The following is a 16,362-nucleotide window of genomic DNA, read 5'->3' on the forward strand; positions in this document are numbered from 1 at the left end:
TCGTTGCATTCATTCGGCTGAATCTTTCTGGTCATCATGAGTTACGTGTCGCCACCCCGGCTGCCCGGCATCATCGACAAAACTGGACAAATCACCGTAGATTCACCCGTGCCTGACTTCTATGAACGTGTTCGGCAAGAAAGTTTAGAGGACTCTGTCGATTCGGCAAATACCTCGTTTAGTTCTTATTCCGGTATTTCAGAAGAATGTTTAACACCTTTAATCCCTTCGGAAGAAAATCCACATAAATCTCATTATAGTCACGATGGAAGTGAGATCTTACTCGATTCCAGAAAACCTTTGGGTGAAATTTGCTTAAATGCAATTCAAATCGATCCAAGTCTTCCTATCAGCGTCCCGCCAAGAAAACTTTCTGACCCATTTGCTTGGTCTCCTAACCAAGCCATCCAAATACTCCAACCGTCCCCGGATTCGAGCAATAAGAACAGTGTCCCGAGTATTGATGATCTATTAGAAACTAAAGTACAGTCAAGACCAATTAATAGGTTAAGGTCAGGTAGTGAGAGTAAAGCTCAAAGTCTTCAACCAGTCGAAATCAAATGTACGGACGGTCAGAAGATCTTAACTATTTGTCCTTCTCTCTTCACCGTCAAAGAAGGTTTAACGGACAAGTCTGAGGTGGAGAAAACGGCACCGAATGGATTTGAATGGAGACAGGTTCAAGAGTTGAATGAAGAAAATCTTCGACGTCTCAATGAGCTACTTGAAAGTGAAGAACACGGCGACTCTCTAGGCTCTTCATTCATCAAGCTAGAACAAGGAGACGCGGAAAGTGCTAAGTTTTTGGATAGTGATGATGATGAGGATGATCATGTGTTGATTAATGGACGATCCAGGCATACTGAAAGCGGCGCCCCTCGAGATTGCAGCACTAACCTCAGCATCGTACCCACTATAGCTAGCCCACCCAGTTTTATTCACTCGCCATTTGTGAACGACTCGACAGACATTGCCGAATCAGTTTCTCCAAAAGGTTCGAAAGTGGCATCAGATCGTTTTTTGAAAGTTGATTCCTCGTCCAAGAAAGTCTCTACGTTTTTCGACCATGACGTCGTTTTACCACTCCCATCAAATGATCCAACTCTCAAGTCTAACAAAACTACGCGCGATCCAAAAGTAGTCAAGTCTGGTGTGAACATCTCATTGGAGCGCTTGAGTACAATGCTTCTTAAACAGAGGAAGGTGGATTTTGAGTATGATGATACTGAATCTTTCCTCAGTCAAGATAGTCCGCCTGAAAACTCTGCTGAAGAGGTTTCTACTGACGAGGGCAACAAATCTAAAAGGGGCAAGTCAAGGAGGAAGGTGGGGAAAGTAAGATGTACATTATCAAAAGACGAGCGAATGTTAGGAATCAGATGGCTTCATCTCGTGTGTAGATATTTCTTTTTCCTTCTAGTCAGCGTTCTTCGTATTCTGATGTAGCAGTATACTGACAGTCGGCCTGTATTGACATCCTTTCTAGGTTGACACCAGCACCACGACTAATCCCAACATCACTCCAGAAGTTCGATACCATGCCAGCATTCTTTTCTCGCTTTACTGGGGTTCTAGAACTGGCAACTCAAGTCCTGATCAGTCAAAGAGTACAGAGGATTCAGACGTACCACTGAAAGAAGGTCGTCACTCACAATCAAAGAAAAAGGAAAACGTTGAGACTTCACGAGAAAAAAGAAAGAAGAGTAAATTGATTGCTGCTACCGCAATGGCATCTCTTACATTGGCCACCAAGGTATGTTGTTCTGCTTCCGTACCTATCTTTTTTGTACATTACTCATCCGTATTCTTATCGCGTGATCTTTGAACAACAGTGGCATTTTGATTTTTGCAAGCCGCTCTTCACTGTACAGCTCAAAAGCTTTTGTCAGACGACGAACTTTGGCTCGTTCAAAGTAACTCCGGAGAATCTGATTGTGATTATTAATCCTTTTTCTCTTTAATTGCTTCTCCAGTTCTTCTTCGAGCCACAATCACTGACTGAAATCTCCTTGAATTTAAACTAGATGGCAGAAAGAGCTATTCTATTTTCTTACCCAGTAGCCGGTGGATTATGGCTCGATTGTCCACACGCATTTCTCGAAGAACTTATCAATGTGGTTCCAACGTTGAACATACTCAGTTCAATTCCTGAATATATCCTTCGAAAGAATTATTATAATGTGGGACAAAGTTTAAGATATTATGATGAACAGAAGAATGTGAAGGAGATTGATTCGGATGGAGTTTGGGATTGGCCTGATGTGATGCATGAGTTTGATTTGGCTTTGGAAAAAGTAACAACAGGTGAGTAGTAATGTATAAAGGATTGAATTTGATTTGAACAAATCATATCAAAACAGAAGACTGACGAGTTTGATTTCGAACAACTTGATATCGTTCTAGTCCAAGAATTCCTTGCCTTTAATCCGGCAGTATTTTGCGTGATCGCATTATACTTAGCTTTAGTAGAAGTCGAACCTGGATATTATGAAAAGAAACAAGATTCACGAAAGAAGAAGGATGAGTTATTAGATACATCGAAAGATATCACAGATGAAACGATTATGACCTCTGAAAATATTCAAGATACGTTAAAGAAGTTATTGATTGAAGAAGAACATTCGGAGTTATGGGTATGGAAGTTTATTGATGTGAATGATACCATGAACCAAGTCTGTGAAGCATTAAGAGTCTCTGCTGTAAGTCTTTTTGGAGCCTCCTTACACCTCGAGTGCTTTGATTACAAGCAAACAAGCTGATTCTCATCATTCTTCTTCTTTGCTGCCTGTTTGGATGGATTCATAGAGGGACGTCGAGGAATGTCTTAATTGGTATTCGGAAGTTGGATTCGCTAACATCCATTTCCCTTGATCTTCTGTGGTACAACCTTTAACAGGCCTACTTTTCATATTCTGTTATTTTGCCTGACTAGCTCTTTATTTTTTGTTTTCTTATCATTCTCTTTACTATTTAAAAAATTTAAACCATCCATCATTTGTAAATCTCACTGATCTTCTTGATTTTCACTTTTCTGTTCTTTTCTGTTTCTCTTTCACTTTCTCGCTTTTTCACTTTTTCACTTTTTCACATATTCGATTTTTCACTTCTTCACTTCTTCACGTTTTCGATTTTTCAATTCATCACGTTTTCGATTCTACGCCTTCTCTCTCTATCTCTTTGGATGTTTCTTTTATTTTGATTCCCTTTCTTTTTCCGATGGTTTTATACTTTTTAACTTTTCTTATCTTAGTATTTTTTTGTGAAATGTATCTTGGGTTCGTGAGATGTTATTCACTGGATTTTGACCAATGCTTCTTTTTCACAACTCGTTGTGCTTCTTAACACACGATGGTTTATCAGGAAGCTGAACAGAAGTAGACCAGCTAAAAGCAGTGCGCTTTATGCAGAATTTGTAATCAAATCATCAGGTACATAATCTTAACATCTCTTTCACTTGTAGGTAGACTTGTTTCGCAGAGTAGTAACCACCAAATAGATGTGAACCCCAAATGCATGATATCATCTTTACAAAACTCTGAATGGATTGCCTCAATTTCAAACTTCAAAGTGTCAGATATAAACAAATAAATTGCATTGAGCCAGAGTTTGCAAACACTGCCAGTGTGAGATCAGGGTCGTTGAAATCGGCATTGTTATGTTACCGATCGCTTTAGGTCACCTTAATTTAGTCATTTAAGCTGTCAAACAAAACTAAAATTGTTAAAATGAGATTAAACTGGTGACCTCACTGAACTAATTTGAAGGTTTTGAACGAATTGAAGTTCTTCTTGACCACTCTATCATTGACTCATTAGCACTGCAGATGGTCAATCAAAAGAAATCAAGACTATCAACTACATCGAAGAAAAACTTATCAGGCTCCAAGTATCATCCATCAACTACCTTCAACCTCAAAAACTAAACCAACACAGAGTGTTCGAACAAGGAACTGATAAGGTCAGCAACTTATCGATCGATCGAAGGCAAACAGGTATGTACTTAAGATATCCTAGCTAAAAAAACCTTTATAAACCCATTTGATACTATCTCATCAAAACCCATTGACCACCATCCACCAATTATCACCACCAAGTTCCAACATCACCAAAACTAACATCAACACCGTCATCATCATCACCAAAACCACTTCACTGACACCGCTTGACCTTGACCATCAAACCAAATTCATATTTCAACATTAAGAACTAAAATAGAAATCAAGACCAAGGTATGTCATTCTACTTGACTTTGTTTTCCGTCCAACAACCCATCAACCTGATTGACTGACTCCAGCCGCCACCAACGAGATTCTTACTAATCCTTGCTGACCATTTGTTTTGATCTCCTTTTCATCTGTATAAATCAATCAGTCTTCCCCGTATCGATCCACATATTATCAACCCCCTTCTCAATCCAAGCAGTTCAACTATCACCAACTGTTTGTCTTGTGCACTCAACTTGGTTGGACGCATCCACACAATCATCTCATTCATAGATCATGGTCAGTGGTTTGTTCTGGCTTTCTCCTTTCCGATTCACATTTGAGTCAGTTGCTCCATCATCGGATCACTCACCTACAACCACACGCGATGATCGAGCTCAGTCCGTTCATCTCATACAATCTCGATCATTTTCACGCACCACAATATAAGCCTTGGCTCTCAGGTCACCTTTTTATATAGGCGTTTGTCAACTCGTCGATTGAATATTGAACGTCCAAGCTATCTTTTCAACTCGCACTCACTCAAAACGCTCTTTCCAAGAAATATCCTCACACAAGCTCATCCAGCATCCGTTTATCACATCCTTACTGATCTCATATTTCATCTTACCCTTCTCCTCAAATTCTCAACATCCTTATCGAATCGCCTCATCAGGACCCACTCGAAGGACCGTCGACGATCGTACAAGATTCAATGGCTTCTCCAACTCTAGAGGTCGAAACAGTCTCAGTAGACGATCGTACGTTTTTATCTGGTTGAAACTTGTCTAAAATCAATACAAGTAACATTTTCCTCTCTTTTATCAACAATAGCCGAAGCTTTTGCGGCTAAGCATTTGACCGAACTTGGCTATCCGGTTGAGGACTTCAAGAAACATAGCTGGAAGATACCAAACTATCGGAAGCTACCTAAACGAACCACCAGTGAAACTTTCACAGCCGGTGGTCATGAGTGGTTTGTAACATTCCCCTCACATTGTATCTCCTTTCCCTTTCCTAAGCTAGCCCAACGACATGAAATGACCCTCTATCGGTCCAAACGCTTGACAAGATCAATATTAGTGATCCCTTGACCGTGAACCTCTTAACTGATATATTCTCCCTTCAATCAAACATATTAATCTGTACAGGAACATACTTCTCTTTCCACAAGGTAATTCGAACGGCCAGGCAAATGATATGGTGTCAATTTATCTCAACTATGGTGATCCCAAAAAACAGCCCGAGGGATGGCACGTCTGTGCGCAGTTTGCATTGGCCATCTCAAATCCTCATGATGGCACCTGTTATATCCAATCTCGTAAGCTCACCACATTGATCAAGTGTCCGGATCGATTCTTGTTCCGCTGAGACATTCGTGATTTCACCTTGCGATTCTAGAGGCACAGCATAGATTCACTAATGAAGAACAAGATTGGGGATTCACGAGATTTGTTGAGCTTCGCAAATTGTTTGGTCCTGCGGATTCTCGGGTGAAGCCAATCATTGAAAACGACGAGACTGTGATCACTGCCTATGTCAGGGTACTCAAAGATGAGACGGGTGTGCTGTGGCATAACTTTATCAAGTCAGTATCTCAAAAGTCGTTTGACTGATGGCCTGCGAAAGACAACAGAGTATTAAGTTGATACCCTGTGATATCTAGCTACGATTCGAAGAAAGAGACTGGCTACGTGGGGTTGAAAAATCAAGGCGCCACATGTTATATGAACTCTTTGCTTCAGTCCCTTTTCCTGACAAATTACTTCCGAAAGGTACGTGTTCTTGCAAGACCTAGCAGAAATTCGAGAGATCTCATATACATGCAAATGAACACATTTTACAGGCAGTGTATCAAATTCCTACCGAAAATGACGGTGTAGACTCGGTTCCTCTGGCCCTCCAACGAGTCTTTTATCAACTTCAAACTTCAGATCAGCCTGTTGGTACAACAGAGTTGACGAGATCGTTCGGTTGGAAATCTCTTGACGCGTTTTTGCAGCATGATGTACAAGAATTTTCACGTGTTTTACAAGATAAACTTGAGAGCAAGATGAAGGGTACCCCAGCAGACGGAGCAATCCAACATCTCTTTGCTGGAAAGTACAAAACTTACCTTAAGTGTATCAATGTCGATTATGAAAGTAGCAGGGAGGAAAGCTTTTTAGGTAAGGACTTCCACATAGGTTTGTTAGCTTGAGCACTGATGAACGAATTTGAGAATTACAGATATTCAGCTCGATATTAAAGATCTGCAAGGTCGACCATTCAAGAATCTGCAGGAATCATTCGAAGCCTACGTGACACCTGAGATGATGGACGGCGATAATAAATATCACGCAGGTGACGATTTTGGACTTCAAGATGCAAAGAAAGGAACGATCTTCATGGAATTCCCACCCGTGCTTCACTTACATCTCAAGCGCTTCGAGTATGACTTCCAGCGTGACTTACAAGTCAAAGTTAGTATTCCTTTGACCGTCTTATCATCGTTGCCGCTACGTGGGTGTGATTCGAGAAACGCTCAGCTGATTATTGGGTGTTTTTCCTGACTGACTTAGATTAATGATCGACACGAGTTCCCCTTACAACTGGACCTAGCACCTTATCTCGACGACTCGGCAGACAAGACTAACAACTGGCGATATCGCTTACACGGGGTTCTGGTCCATTCAGGAGATGTCCATGGCGGGCATTACTTTGTACTCATCAAACCTCATCCCGAATCAAAATGGTATAAATTTGACGATGATCGAGTAACACCGGTGACTGACAAGGAAGTCCTTGAAGATAACTTTGGTGGCGAACAGTTCATCAATGGTACCCCGGTAGTGAACGGAGGCGGGAAAAATGGTGGAAAAGGTACTGGAGTCAAAAGATTCACCAACGCTTACATGTTGGTCTATGTGAGAGAATCGGCTGCTGCTGATATACTGGCACCTATCAGCCAAGCCGATACACCAACACACTTAAGTGAGTGATGCTCCTCTCCATTTTCTTAGTAACGAGTGTCACTTTCGGGCAATTTTGCTTACTCCCATCTCATATGTAGAATCAAGGCTCGAGAAAGAGCAGCGAGAACAGGACAAGAAGAAGCGAGAAAAGGAGGAGATGCATCTTTATTTGACTGTCAAAGTAGGTCTTCATACAGATTGTTTTTAGACCAACGTGATACTTTGTTAATTCAAGGACATTCAACTACCAAAATCGTAGATCATCACAGATGAAACCTTCCGAGCCCATGAGGGATTCGACTTGGCATTATTTGATGACCGGACCATGCCACCATCTGAGCTTCCTACGTTCAGAGTCGCCAAACAACAACCTTTCCTAGATTTCAAATCGAAACTTGCACAAGATCTTGGATACCAGCCTCATCAGATTCGACTGTGGGTCTTGGTGAATCGTCAAAACAAGACTGTAAGACCTGATACAGTGGTGTCAGAGAGCGATCCGACATTGAGTTGAGTTCACGCATTGTTTGAGGACTGGGACAAAAACCTCACATGTACTGATTTTCTCTTGTCATTCGGCTTTGATAGCTATGGAAGTAGTTCGAGACAAGATGGCATCCAAGGCACACGACTTGAAATTATATCTAGAAGTTCTTGACCCGACTCCAGACGGTTTGACTCCATCTGATCCCAAAGATTCGCCCCTGATGATTTTTGTCAAGTATTTCGATGTCACGGGTCAAACTCTGGCAGGTGTTGGGCATTTCTATGTTTATCGAAATCAAAAAGTGGGGGATGTCATTCCAGCCATAAATAGGAGGATGAACTTTCCCGAAAATACACCATTGAAGCTTTATGAGGTTTGTCCTTAGTTCTTCGTTAGCCGTGATTTATTTGTGAAATTAACACAGTGTGCTTTTGCTACAGGAAATCAAACCGGGGATGATTGATCCGATGAAACCCAAGGCCACGTTTCTTCAGAGTGAGATTCAAGATGGAGACATAATTTGTTTTCAAATCGAGCTCTCGGACAAAGAGTAAGTTGCAGATTCGATCTCGCGAACGCATTCAATCCGTCATCTCTTCACTCATCTTTCATTTTCCACAGGCATTTGGACCTTGAGAAACAGCAACACTACGTCAACCCCCCTCAATTCTACGATTTCTTCACAAATCGAGTATTGGTTCAATTCAAACCTCGATACGATGATATGACATCAAGTGCCGAGTTTGATCTGCTGTTGTCAAAGAAAATGACGTACGATGTGATGGCATCAAGGGTCGGGGAAAAATTGAATCATGATCCAATGAAGTTGAGGTTTACCAACAGTCATCAAGGCAATCCCAAGACAGTAATTAGACGAGCGTCTGCACAAGGCACGGTGGCCGATATGATTCAAAGCTCTTACACCAATGCACCTAGCAATGTATTGTTCTATGAGTTGTTGGAGATGAGTATTGCAGAGATTGAGACTAAGCGGAACGTTAAAGTTACATGGACTGGCGCGCACAATCGTGATGAGGTGGGTGTTTCCTCTCTTTAAGACCTGAAGTAAAGAGGAGTTGGTTGATTCGGATCTGTGGATTTGACAAAACAGGGGCAACATTCATTCTTGATGCCCAAGACATCATCCATGCATGACGTAGCTGACAAACTATCAACGCTAGTCAAGTTTTCAGAAAATTCAACTGGCAAGATTAAATTATTCACAATTCATGAAGGTCGGATCCAGAAGATCTTTGCAGGGGGTGAGATCCTTAGAGATGTGAACGATGTGGAGGATATTTATGCAGAAGAAGTTCAAATAGAAGAAATCGTTGGTAATGAAGATAATGGCAATGGACTTACGGACAGTGGTGGTGCGGGTAATGGGGGTGGCAAGTTGATTGATGTTTATCATTTCCAAAAAGAACAAACTCGTCACCATGGGATCCCCTTCAAATTTTTAATCAAACCTGTTCGTAATCTCCTTTTCTCCCCTCTTCCTTTTTGATACTGATATTGTTGTGTCATAGGGAGAGATCTTTACCGATACGAAAGAAAGATTAAGGATCAGATTAGGAATCAATGAAAAAGAGATCAACAAGATGAAATTTTCGATTGCACAATTTAACACGTATACGAAACCTAGTTATATCTTGGACAGTGATGTAATCTTTGATCATAAATGGTCTAAAGGAGATTTACTTGGTATAGATCATTTAGATAGGAGTAGAAAAGCAGTCGGATTAGAGAAGGCAGTTTATATTAAATAATTCGTTTTCTTTTGATGATTGTTTTCATTTTGATTTGATTCTTCCTGATGTCTACTCTCTCTGTCTTCTATCTGAATGCTCTTCTCCGTTTATTTTATGTGATTTGGTTTGATTGTCTCACTTGATGCGAAACTTTTCTTTATTCTTTTTTTTGTGATTGTTGTGTATCTTCAAAAAGAAAAAAAAGTAACTTTTTTTTATTGTTTTTTTTTTTCGTCCAATTTGTTTTTTTTTGTTGATTGTTTGGTTTCTTTATGTGTCTGTGTGTGGGTGGGTGGGTGTGTGGTGATTGTCGTTTTTTTTTAAACAGAAGAGGGTTAAGTGCAACTGAAAAGAGAAGAAGGGAAAATGAACAAAAAATAATGGAGTGTTTCTTCTTCGATGATTTTTATTTATTTGGGTTTAGATGGTGGAAAAGGTGGAAGGAAAGGGATTGGTAACCAAAGTTTAAAGATTTTAGGTTTGCTGGGTTAGTATATGCATAGTATATATAAAAATTAAATCTAGATGCTCTGTTGCAAGTTTGCATACGAGTAAAACTGTGTTTTTGAATCTTGAGGTGATTGAACTCAAGGAAAAAAGAGTTGAATTTTATGGAAGCTCTAATTGAGATATCTTGTTTGAATAGGTAACTTGATAATATCTATCTGAATTTCTCAAAAGAAAAAGAAAATTGGTCTCAATGTGAGTTGATAGAACTTTTGATCAGCCCTCAGGCTCACTGATACATACAACATTTTGTAAGGTATTCAAAGGATCAAACTCATCAAAGCAGTAAGGTATTACTATGGGTTGAAATTCAATCTGGTATTAAAAGATAAAGTAAGAAGTCATTGTGTCATAGAGTTTAAGAAGATAAAGATGGATAATTGGTCCATGAGATGAGTCTTTGTAAGATATTAGTTGAGTGTTGCATGAAGAAAATTGAATGTGATCTATATAAGAGCTTCTTCTCTAATACTCCTACATATCAGGATTAACTTCAAGGTATTATTGTGGTACAAATTTCTACCTCAACATCTTATGTCAACAGTTTTTCAAGTTTTGAAAAATCAGAATCAACATACTTTCTAGGTATTTGTACAAAATGGCAATGCCAATAGACATAAAAATTGTCTCTTAGGGTCTATTTAAATATAAGTATCCTCAAGATACAAGACTAATTTGAGAGGAAGTGGTTTAAGATAATTTCTGGGTATCATTCCAATCATCTAGCTTTTGACACTTGGTTCAAAGGGAACTGTTTTGAAGATCAAGTATAAATCAGAGGAAAGAACAACTTGAAAGTCAAAGAAAGGTGGGGTTAACTTCAAGTATGATAGACCAGTACATATTTCAAAACATGCTCAAAGCTTCCAAAGGTATGCTTTCTGTGATAAATTGGTTTTGTTGATGTGGACCTTACCTGTAGAATTCATCTGTCTCCTCCAGGAACCAAAGATCCCCAGAATAATCAACTCTATGTACCCGCTGATCAAACATCAATGGCGGGTTCTTGAAGCGTGCCCATGTGGCATGAATAAAAGGTGAGCTCGGACCGAATCCGTAGATGTGCATATGTAATTATTCCAGTGGTTGCCTTGGTATGTATTAGGTAAGTTGACTTGTAACTAGGTTTCTGCCCTGTATCGGAAATACAGGTCGTTGCAAATTTTCATTCACCCACCAACTGAACTCAATCAAGAGTGGTCTCTTCTCTCTCTCTTTCACCCTCTCCTTCAGATCGCTACCTCAACCATTCCTCCTTCCCTTCTTACTCTACAGATAGACTGCATTAGATTATCATAACACCACATTCATAATGGCATCAGCCGTACCTACCCCCGCTCGAGTTAACCCTGAAGACATCCCAGGCAGTCACGCTGCTGCTGCTGCTCAAGCCGATGGTTCCAAGGCTGAAGCCAAGGTCAGACTCTTCTTTCTCCTTTTCTTTTAAATTCGGGTCAACCTTTTCCTGTTTTTCCTTTTCCTGTTTTTCCTCTTGATTCGATCTCTTACATCAGTTTTTTTACCTTATCTTCACCGTAGATGGACATCAACGTCCTTCTCACCAACACTGACAAAGCTGCCCGCGACAGCGCTGCAAGCGAGTTAGTTAACATTGTCAAAGTAAGTCATCATGGTCTCATCAAAATTATTTCTTGTCCGACTTTATTTTGACTTCAAAAACTTTTCTAGATCGAAGGTCCCCAGGCTTTTGTTCGTCTCGGTCTTTCTGACGCGATCGTCAAAGGTTTGACCGACAAGAAAAACGCCACCGCTCGTGAGGGTGCCTGCACACTTTTGAGCAGTTTGTGCGAAGCTGGCGTTGGTCATGCTGTCGAACCGTTCGTTTTCACTCACAGCGACTCGGTGGTACTTAACGAGCTTTTGGAGGTTCTCGGTGACAAACTTCCGGTCGTCCGTGATTCTGCCCTCGCCGCTCTCAAGAGCCTCGTCAAGATCATGACCCCATGGGCCTTGCACTTGATTCTCCCCGTCTTACTCACTCAAATCGCCAATGCCGGTAAATGGCAAGTCAAGACTGGTGCTCTCGAAATCTTGGACGAGCTTGTCGTCAGTTCTGCCGATCAAATGTCCAAAGCAATGCCCGACATCGTACCTGTTTTGGCTGCTGCCATCTGGGATACGAAAGCCGATGTCAAAAAGGCAGCTCGTGCCTCTTTGACTAGGGCTTGTGCTGTTAGTATTTGCTCCTCTCTTTGTATCCTCCAGTTTTAGCCTCAAGACTGACTCTTTGTTTTACACCCTTCCTCAGTTGGTATCGAACAAGGATATCGAAAAATTCATTCCTGCTTTGATCTCTGCTTTGATCAACCCGGTCGAAGAAGTACCAAAGTGTATCCAGCTGTTAGCTGCTACCACTTTCGTATCCGAAGTCGATGCACCAACGCTTTCTCTCATGGTACCTCTTCTTACAAGAGGATGTAACGAGCGACCTACACCTACCAAGCGTAAAGTCGCCGTGATCACGGACAACATGGCCAAACTTGTCGACTCGGAGGTCACTGTCCGACCCTTCATTCCCCAACTCCTTCCCGCCCTCATGAAGATGGCCGATGTCACCGGTGATCCTGAAGCGCGTGGTGTTGTCAACAAAGCCATCGCAACCGTCCGTGAGGTCGGAAAAGTCCCAGCCGACTCTGATGGAACCAACATGCCGCCTTTCAAGAAGCACTCTCCTGCTGACACGGCTAAGGCATTTGTCGCATCCATCAAGAAGGCCGGTGGTAGCAGCCAACGGGCCGCCACCAGCACAGACTCTCCCCTTGTCATCTTTATCTCTGAGATCGGAGCTGCGCTAGTGAACGCTCGTAACTACGAGCTCACCGAGTGGGAGTCCGCCCTTGTCCCATATGTCACCTTGGCCTTCGATCCTACAATTGCCGTTCAGAAAGCTCCAGGTGTCGTACGAGAAGTGCTCGAGCAAAGTGCCAAGGAAGAAGGTGACGTCGTTGAAGTATTTGAAGATGAAGAAGAGGGCGAGGACTTGTGTAACTGTACCTTCTCTCTTGCTTACGGAGCCAAGATTCTTCTCAACACCGCCACTTTACGATTGAAGCGAGGTCACCGTTATGGGCTTTGTGGAAGAAACGGTTCTGGCAAATCTACTCTCATGGTATGTTTTGTATCTTTATACTCTTTCACACCTGGCACTGATGAATGCTATCCGCCCTCTGTGTTCACTAGCGTGCCATCCACAACGGACAAGTTGAAGGCTTTCCGTCCCCCGATGAAGTTCGAACATTCTACGTTGAACACGATATTGACGGATCCGAGGCCGAGATTGCAATCATTGATTGGATAGACTCTGACACCCGTATCCAAGCCACTCGAGACGAGAAATCCAAGGCGCTAGCTGAGGTCGGTTTCTCTCCGGACCGACAAGGACATGCCATCGGATCACTCTCTGGTGGTTGGAAGATGAAACTTGCTCTTGCCCGAGCAATTCTTTTCAAGGCCGATATCTTGCTGCTTGATGAGCCTACCAACCATTTGGATGTGCTCAACGTTCAATGGCTGATGGACTACTTGAAGTCTCTTGAGACTTGTACCTCGATCATCGTCTCTCACGACTCAGGCTTCTTGGACAATGTTTGTACCGACATCATTCACTTGAACCGATTCAAGATCAAACGTTATCCTGGTAACTTGCAAGCCTTTGTTCAACGTGTACCGGAGGCCAAGGCCTATTACGAACTCTCAGCTCTTGAAGAATATCAATTCAAGTTCCCTGACCCACCTTTCTTAGATGGTGTCAAGACCAAGGAAAAGGCGCTGATGAAGATGAGGAAAGTCGGATTCCAATACCCTGGCTCTCCTGCTCAACAATTGTACGATGTTACCCTGCAAGTCTCCCTCAGTTCGCGTGTCGCCGTCTTGGGTCCCAATGGAGCTGGTAAATCTACCTTGGTGAAGTTATTGATTGGTCAACTCGAACCGAACAAGGGTGGTGATGTATGGAAGCATCCTAACTTGGTCATTGGATACGTTGCCCAACATGCTTTCCGTGAGTTTCTCGATCTCTCGTGACGTGTCTCTGCACACCTTCTGAATCGTATTTCTATCATCCAGACCACATCGATAACCATCTAGACGACACCCCGCTCCAGTACCTCCTCAACCGATACCAAACTGGAGAAGATATCGAGGAATTGCAAGCTGCCAACCGACAGTTGACTGCAGAGGAAGAGAAGAAGATGAAGGAAGGTGGAGTAGTGGTAGTCGAAGGCCAAAAACGATTCATCGAAGACATTACCAACCGAAAGAAATTGAAACAATCCTTCGAGTATGAATGTTCTTTCAAAGGCTTGTCCTCATCAGAGAACATCTGGCTTGCAAGAGATGAGTTGATCAAGAGAGGTTTCGAGAAGAAGATTATTGAAGTTGATAGTCGTGAAGCTCAAAAGGCTGGATTATTGAGACCCTTGGTCCGAAAGGAAATTGAAAACCACATGTCTATGTTTGGTCTTGAGGCTGAGTTTGTTACTCACAACGTTAGTATTCCTATCTTTATCCTTGAATGTCTTACTTTAGCTAACTTTGATACGCCTGTAGACAATGCGTGGTCTGTCTGGAGGTCAAAAAGTCAAGGTTGTGTTAGCTGCTGCTACATGGCGACGACCTCATGTGGTGATCTTGGACGAACCTACCAATTATCTTGATCGAGAGTCGCTCGCCGCGTTGATCGAGTCATTGAAGACATTTGAAGGTGGTGTCTTGGTGATCACTCACAACGTAAGTTATCCTCTTCCGTCTTTGATTTCATATACACTAACAGAGCCCTGTTTATTTCCGTCTTCAGCGAGAATTCTCGGAATCGATCTGTTCTGAAGTATGGGCAATGAGAGATGGTTACCTTGAAGCCTCTGGTCACAACTGGACCGAAGGACAAGGATCAGGTCCAAGAATCGATAAAGGCAAAGAAGATGAGGAAGATCACTTTGATGCCTTGGGTAACAAGATTGATGCTCCAAAGAAAGCCAAGAAATTGACTTCTAAAGATGAGCGAAAGAAGAAGAAAGAGAGGATGGCCAGAAAGAAAGCTGGAATCGAAAGTGATGAAGAGGATGTAGGTTTTTAGTCTTGCTTTACATTTAGGTAACCAGTGATATCAAATACTAATGTGGATTGGCTTTCTTTGACAGCTTTGAGACCAAAACGGCTGTGAAAAGGGGGAGTTATATCTAGCTCACCCTGTCGATCATTCCATTCAGTCTTTTTCATTCTTCATTGCAGTTTTGTGATTTCCATTTTGTTTGTCAAATGATTGATTGAATTAGAATCATCATCATGATCATGATCACATAGAGTACTTGGTTTCTTTTCTGTTCTCAATCCATTTGAATCAATTAAAAAAGCTCACTTGTTCACGCGTATAGAGTATACCACCAGCAAAAAGAATAGATTTATGATGTAGAATTGAGAACATTCTTTTCTTAATATTTCTTTTAGCACTGAAAGATAATATTTGTGATGACTACATACATGCTTGGATGATTGGAAAAGACTTCTTTTGAAATGTTGGTCTTGGTTGAGGTATGTGTGTGATTGTTTGACAGATCGTCGCAAGATTATGTCCCTGGTTAAAGTCTTGTGGATGGTATGTATGATGAGAGTGAAGGAATTGAGGAAATTCAAAAATTACCTATGAAGTTAAGTGAGCTACAAATCTTGGGCTTTTGCTCTGTTTGAGTTCAACTTCAATTCACATTTTACATTTCATATTTGAGCTACTCATTTGATGAATGTAGGAGAAAAGAACACTGGCAGTTTCAGTCAAAAAATTGAAAGTTGAAGGAATTGTCTGGGTGCTTAGGATGGTCAAGGATACTTGCTAAGATCATACCCCAATGATGAACAGAACCACTATGAAAGCACAATGACAAACATATCACCTGACAAGATCATTGCCACCATCTCCCTTCATCTCTGATGTAAAAGTGAAAAGTATGAACATGTGACCCTTCGAGAAACTTTGTTGTAGCAGGGATCCAATTCAAATCATCCATATATGCACAACACAAGGTATTAAAGGGCCTCACATGAAGTCAACAAAGTTTGGTATTCTGCTTGTCTTTTAGGGTCACCAGCAGATGGTGTCTTTAACCAAGATATTGGTGAGTTTTTGCAAGATTAACTTGTTATTGAGTCACTCATATAGCATATGAATAAGATGAAATGTGATGTGTCACCTTTTTATGTAGCTCCAAGGTTTTCCCCTCAAAACCCAACAAGCAGACAATGGATTCAGAGTTGCTTATACAAAATTGATTTAGTGTTTACCCTCCAGAATTCAAGCAGCGCGTCATGGCTAAATGTGTTCAAGCTTCCATGTTGGGTCATTGAATGGGGGATTTTATTATGTCATGGCTTTAAGACTTGGTGTTGGCTCGCAACTCTTGTACACACATATACGTACACAATCCTATTGACACATTAAGCAACAAA

The 16,362-nt window shown here is 41.5% G+C and overlaps 3 protein-coding genes across 3 annotated transcripts; all 3 read left to right on the plus strand.

Annotated features, from left to right (window-relative positions):
* Positions 1–36: 36 nt before the first annotated feature.
* MELLADRAFT_95356 (uncharacterized protein) lies at positions 37–2,871 on the plus strand (the record flags this gene model as incomplete). Its single annotated transcript, XM_007406832.1, has 6 exons — positions 37–1,392; positions 1,487–1,753; positions 1,833–1,934; positions 2,025–2,304; positions 2,404–2,699; positions 2,806–2,871. The coding sequence occupies 6 exons, from the start codon at positions 37–39 to the stop codon at positions 2,869–2,871; spliced, it is 2,367 nt and encodes a 788-aa protein (XP_007406894.1).
* Positions 2,872–3,821: 950 nt separating this feature from the next.
* Positions 3,822–9,617, plus strand: MELLADRAFT_42507 (uncharacterized protein; the record flags this gene model as incomplete). The annotated part of the gene is made up of 18 exons (XM_007406833.1): positions 3,822–3,991; positions 4,094–4,228; positions 4,371–4,501; positions 4,878–4,962; positions 5,036–5,177; positions 5,353–5,522; positions 5,603–5,789; positions 5,868–5,976; positions 6,048–6,369; positions 6,431–6,663; positions 6,763–7,174; positions 7,254–7,336; positions 7,415–7,664; positions 7,744–8,015; positions 8,083–8,192; positions 8,264–8,678; positions 8,754–9,113; positions 9,172–9,617. The coding sequence occupies 16 exons, from the start codon at positions 4,499–4,501 to the stop codon at positions 9,409–9,411; spliced, it is 3,393 nt and encodes a 1,130-aa protein (XP_007406895.1).
* A 1,489-nt stretch (positions 9,618–11,106) lies between these two features.
* On the plus strand, positions 11,107–15,451 carry MELLADRAFT_47419 (uncharacterized protein; the record flags this gene model as incomplete). The annotated part of the gene is made up of 9 exons (XM_007406834.1): positions 11,107–11,317; positions 11,440–11,520; positions 11,590–12,093; positions 12,170–13,030; positions 13,102–13,921; positions 13,987–14,408; positions 14,470–14,649; positions 14,717–14,983; positions 15,060–15,451. 9 exons carry the CDS (start codon positions 11,213–11,215, stop codon positions 15,063–15,065), a joined length of 3,246 nt encoding a protein of 1,081 aa, XP_007406896.1.
* Between the last annotated feature and the right edge of the window lie 911 nt (positions 15,452–16,362).

The sequence above is a fragment of the Melampsora larici-populina genome (genome assembly GCF_000204055.1).
Source record: "Melampsora larici-populina 98AG31 unplaced genomic scaffold MELLAscaffold_7, whole genome shotgun sequence".
NCBI classification, from domain to species: Eukaryota; Fungi; Basidiomycota; class Pucciniomycetes; order Pucciniales; family Melampsoraceae; genus Melampsora; species Melampsora laricis-populina.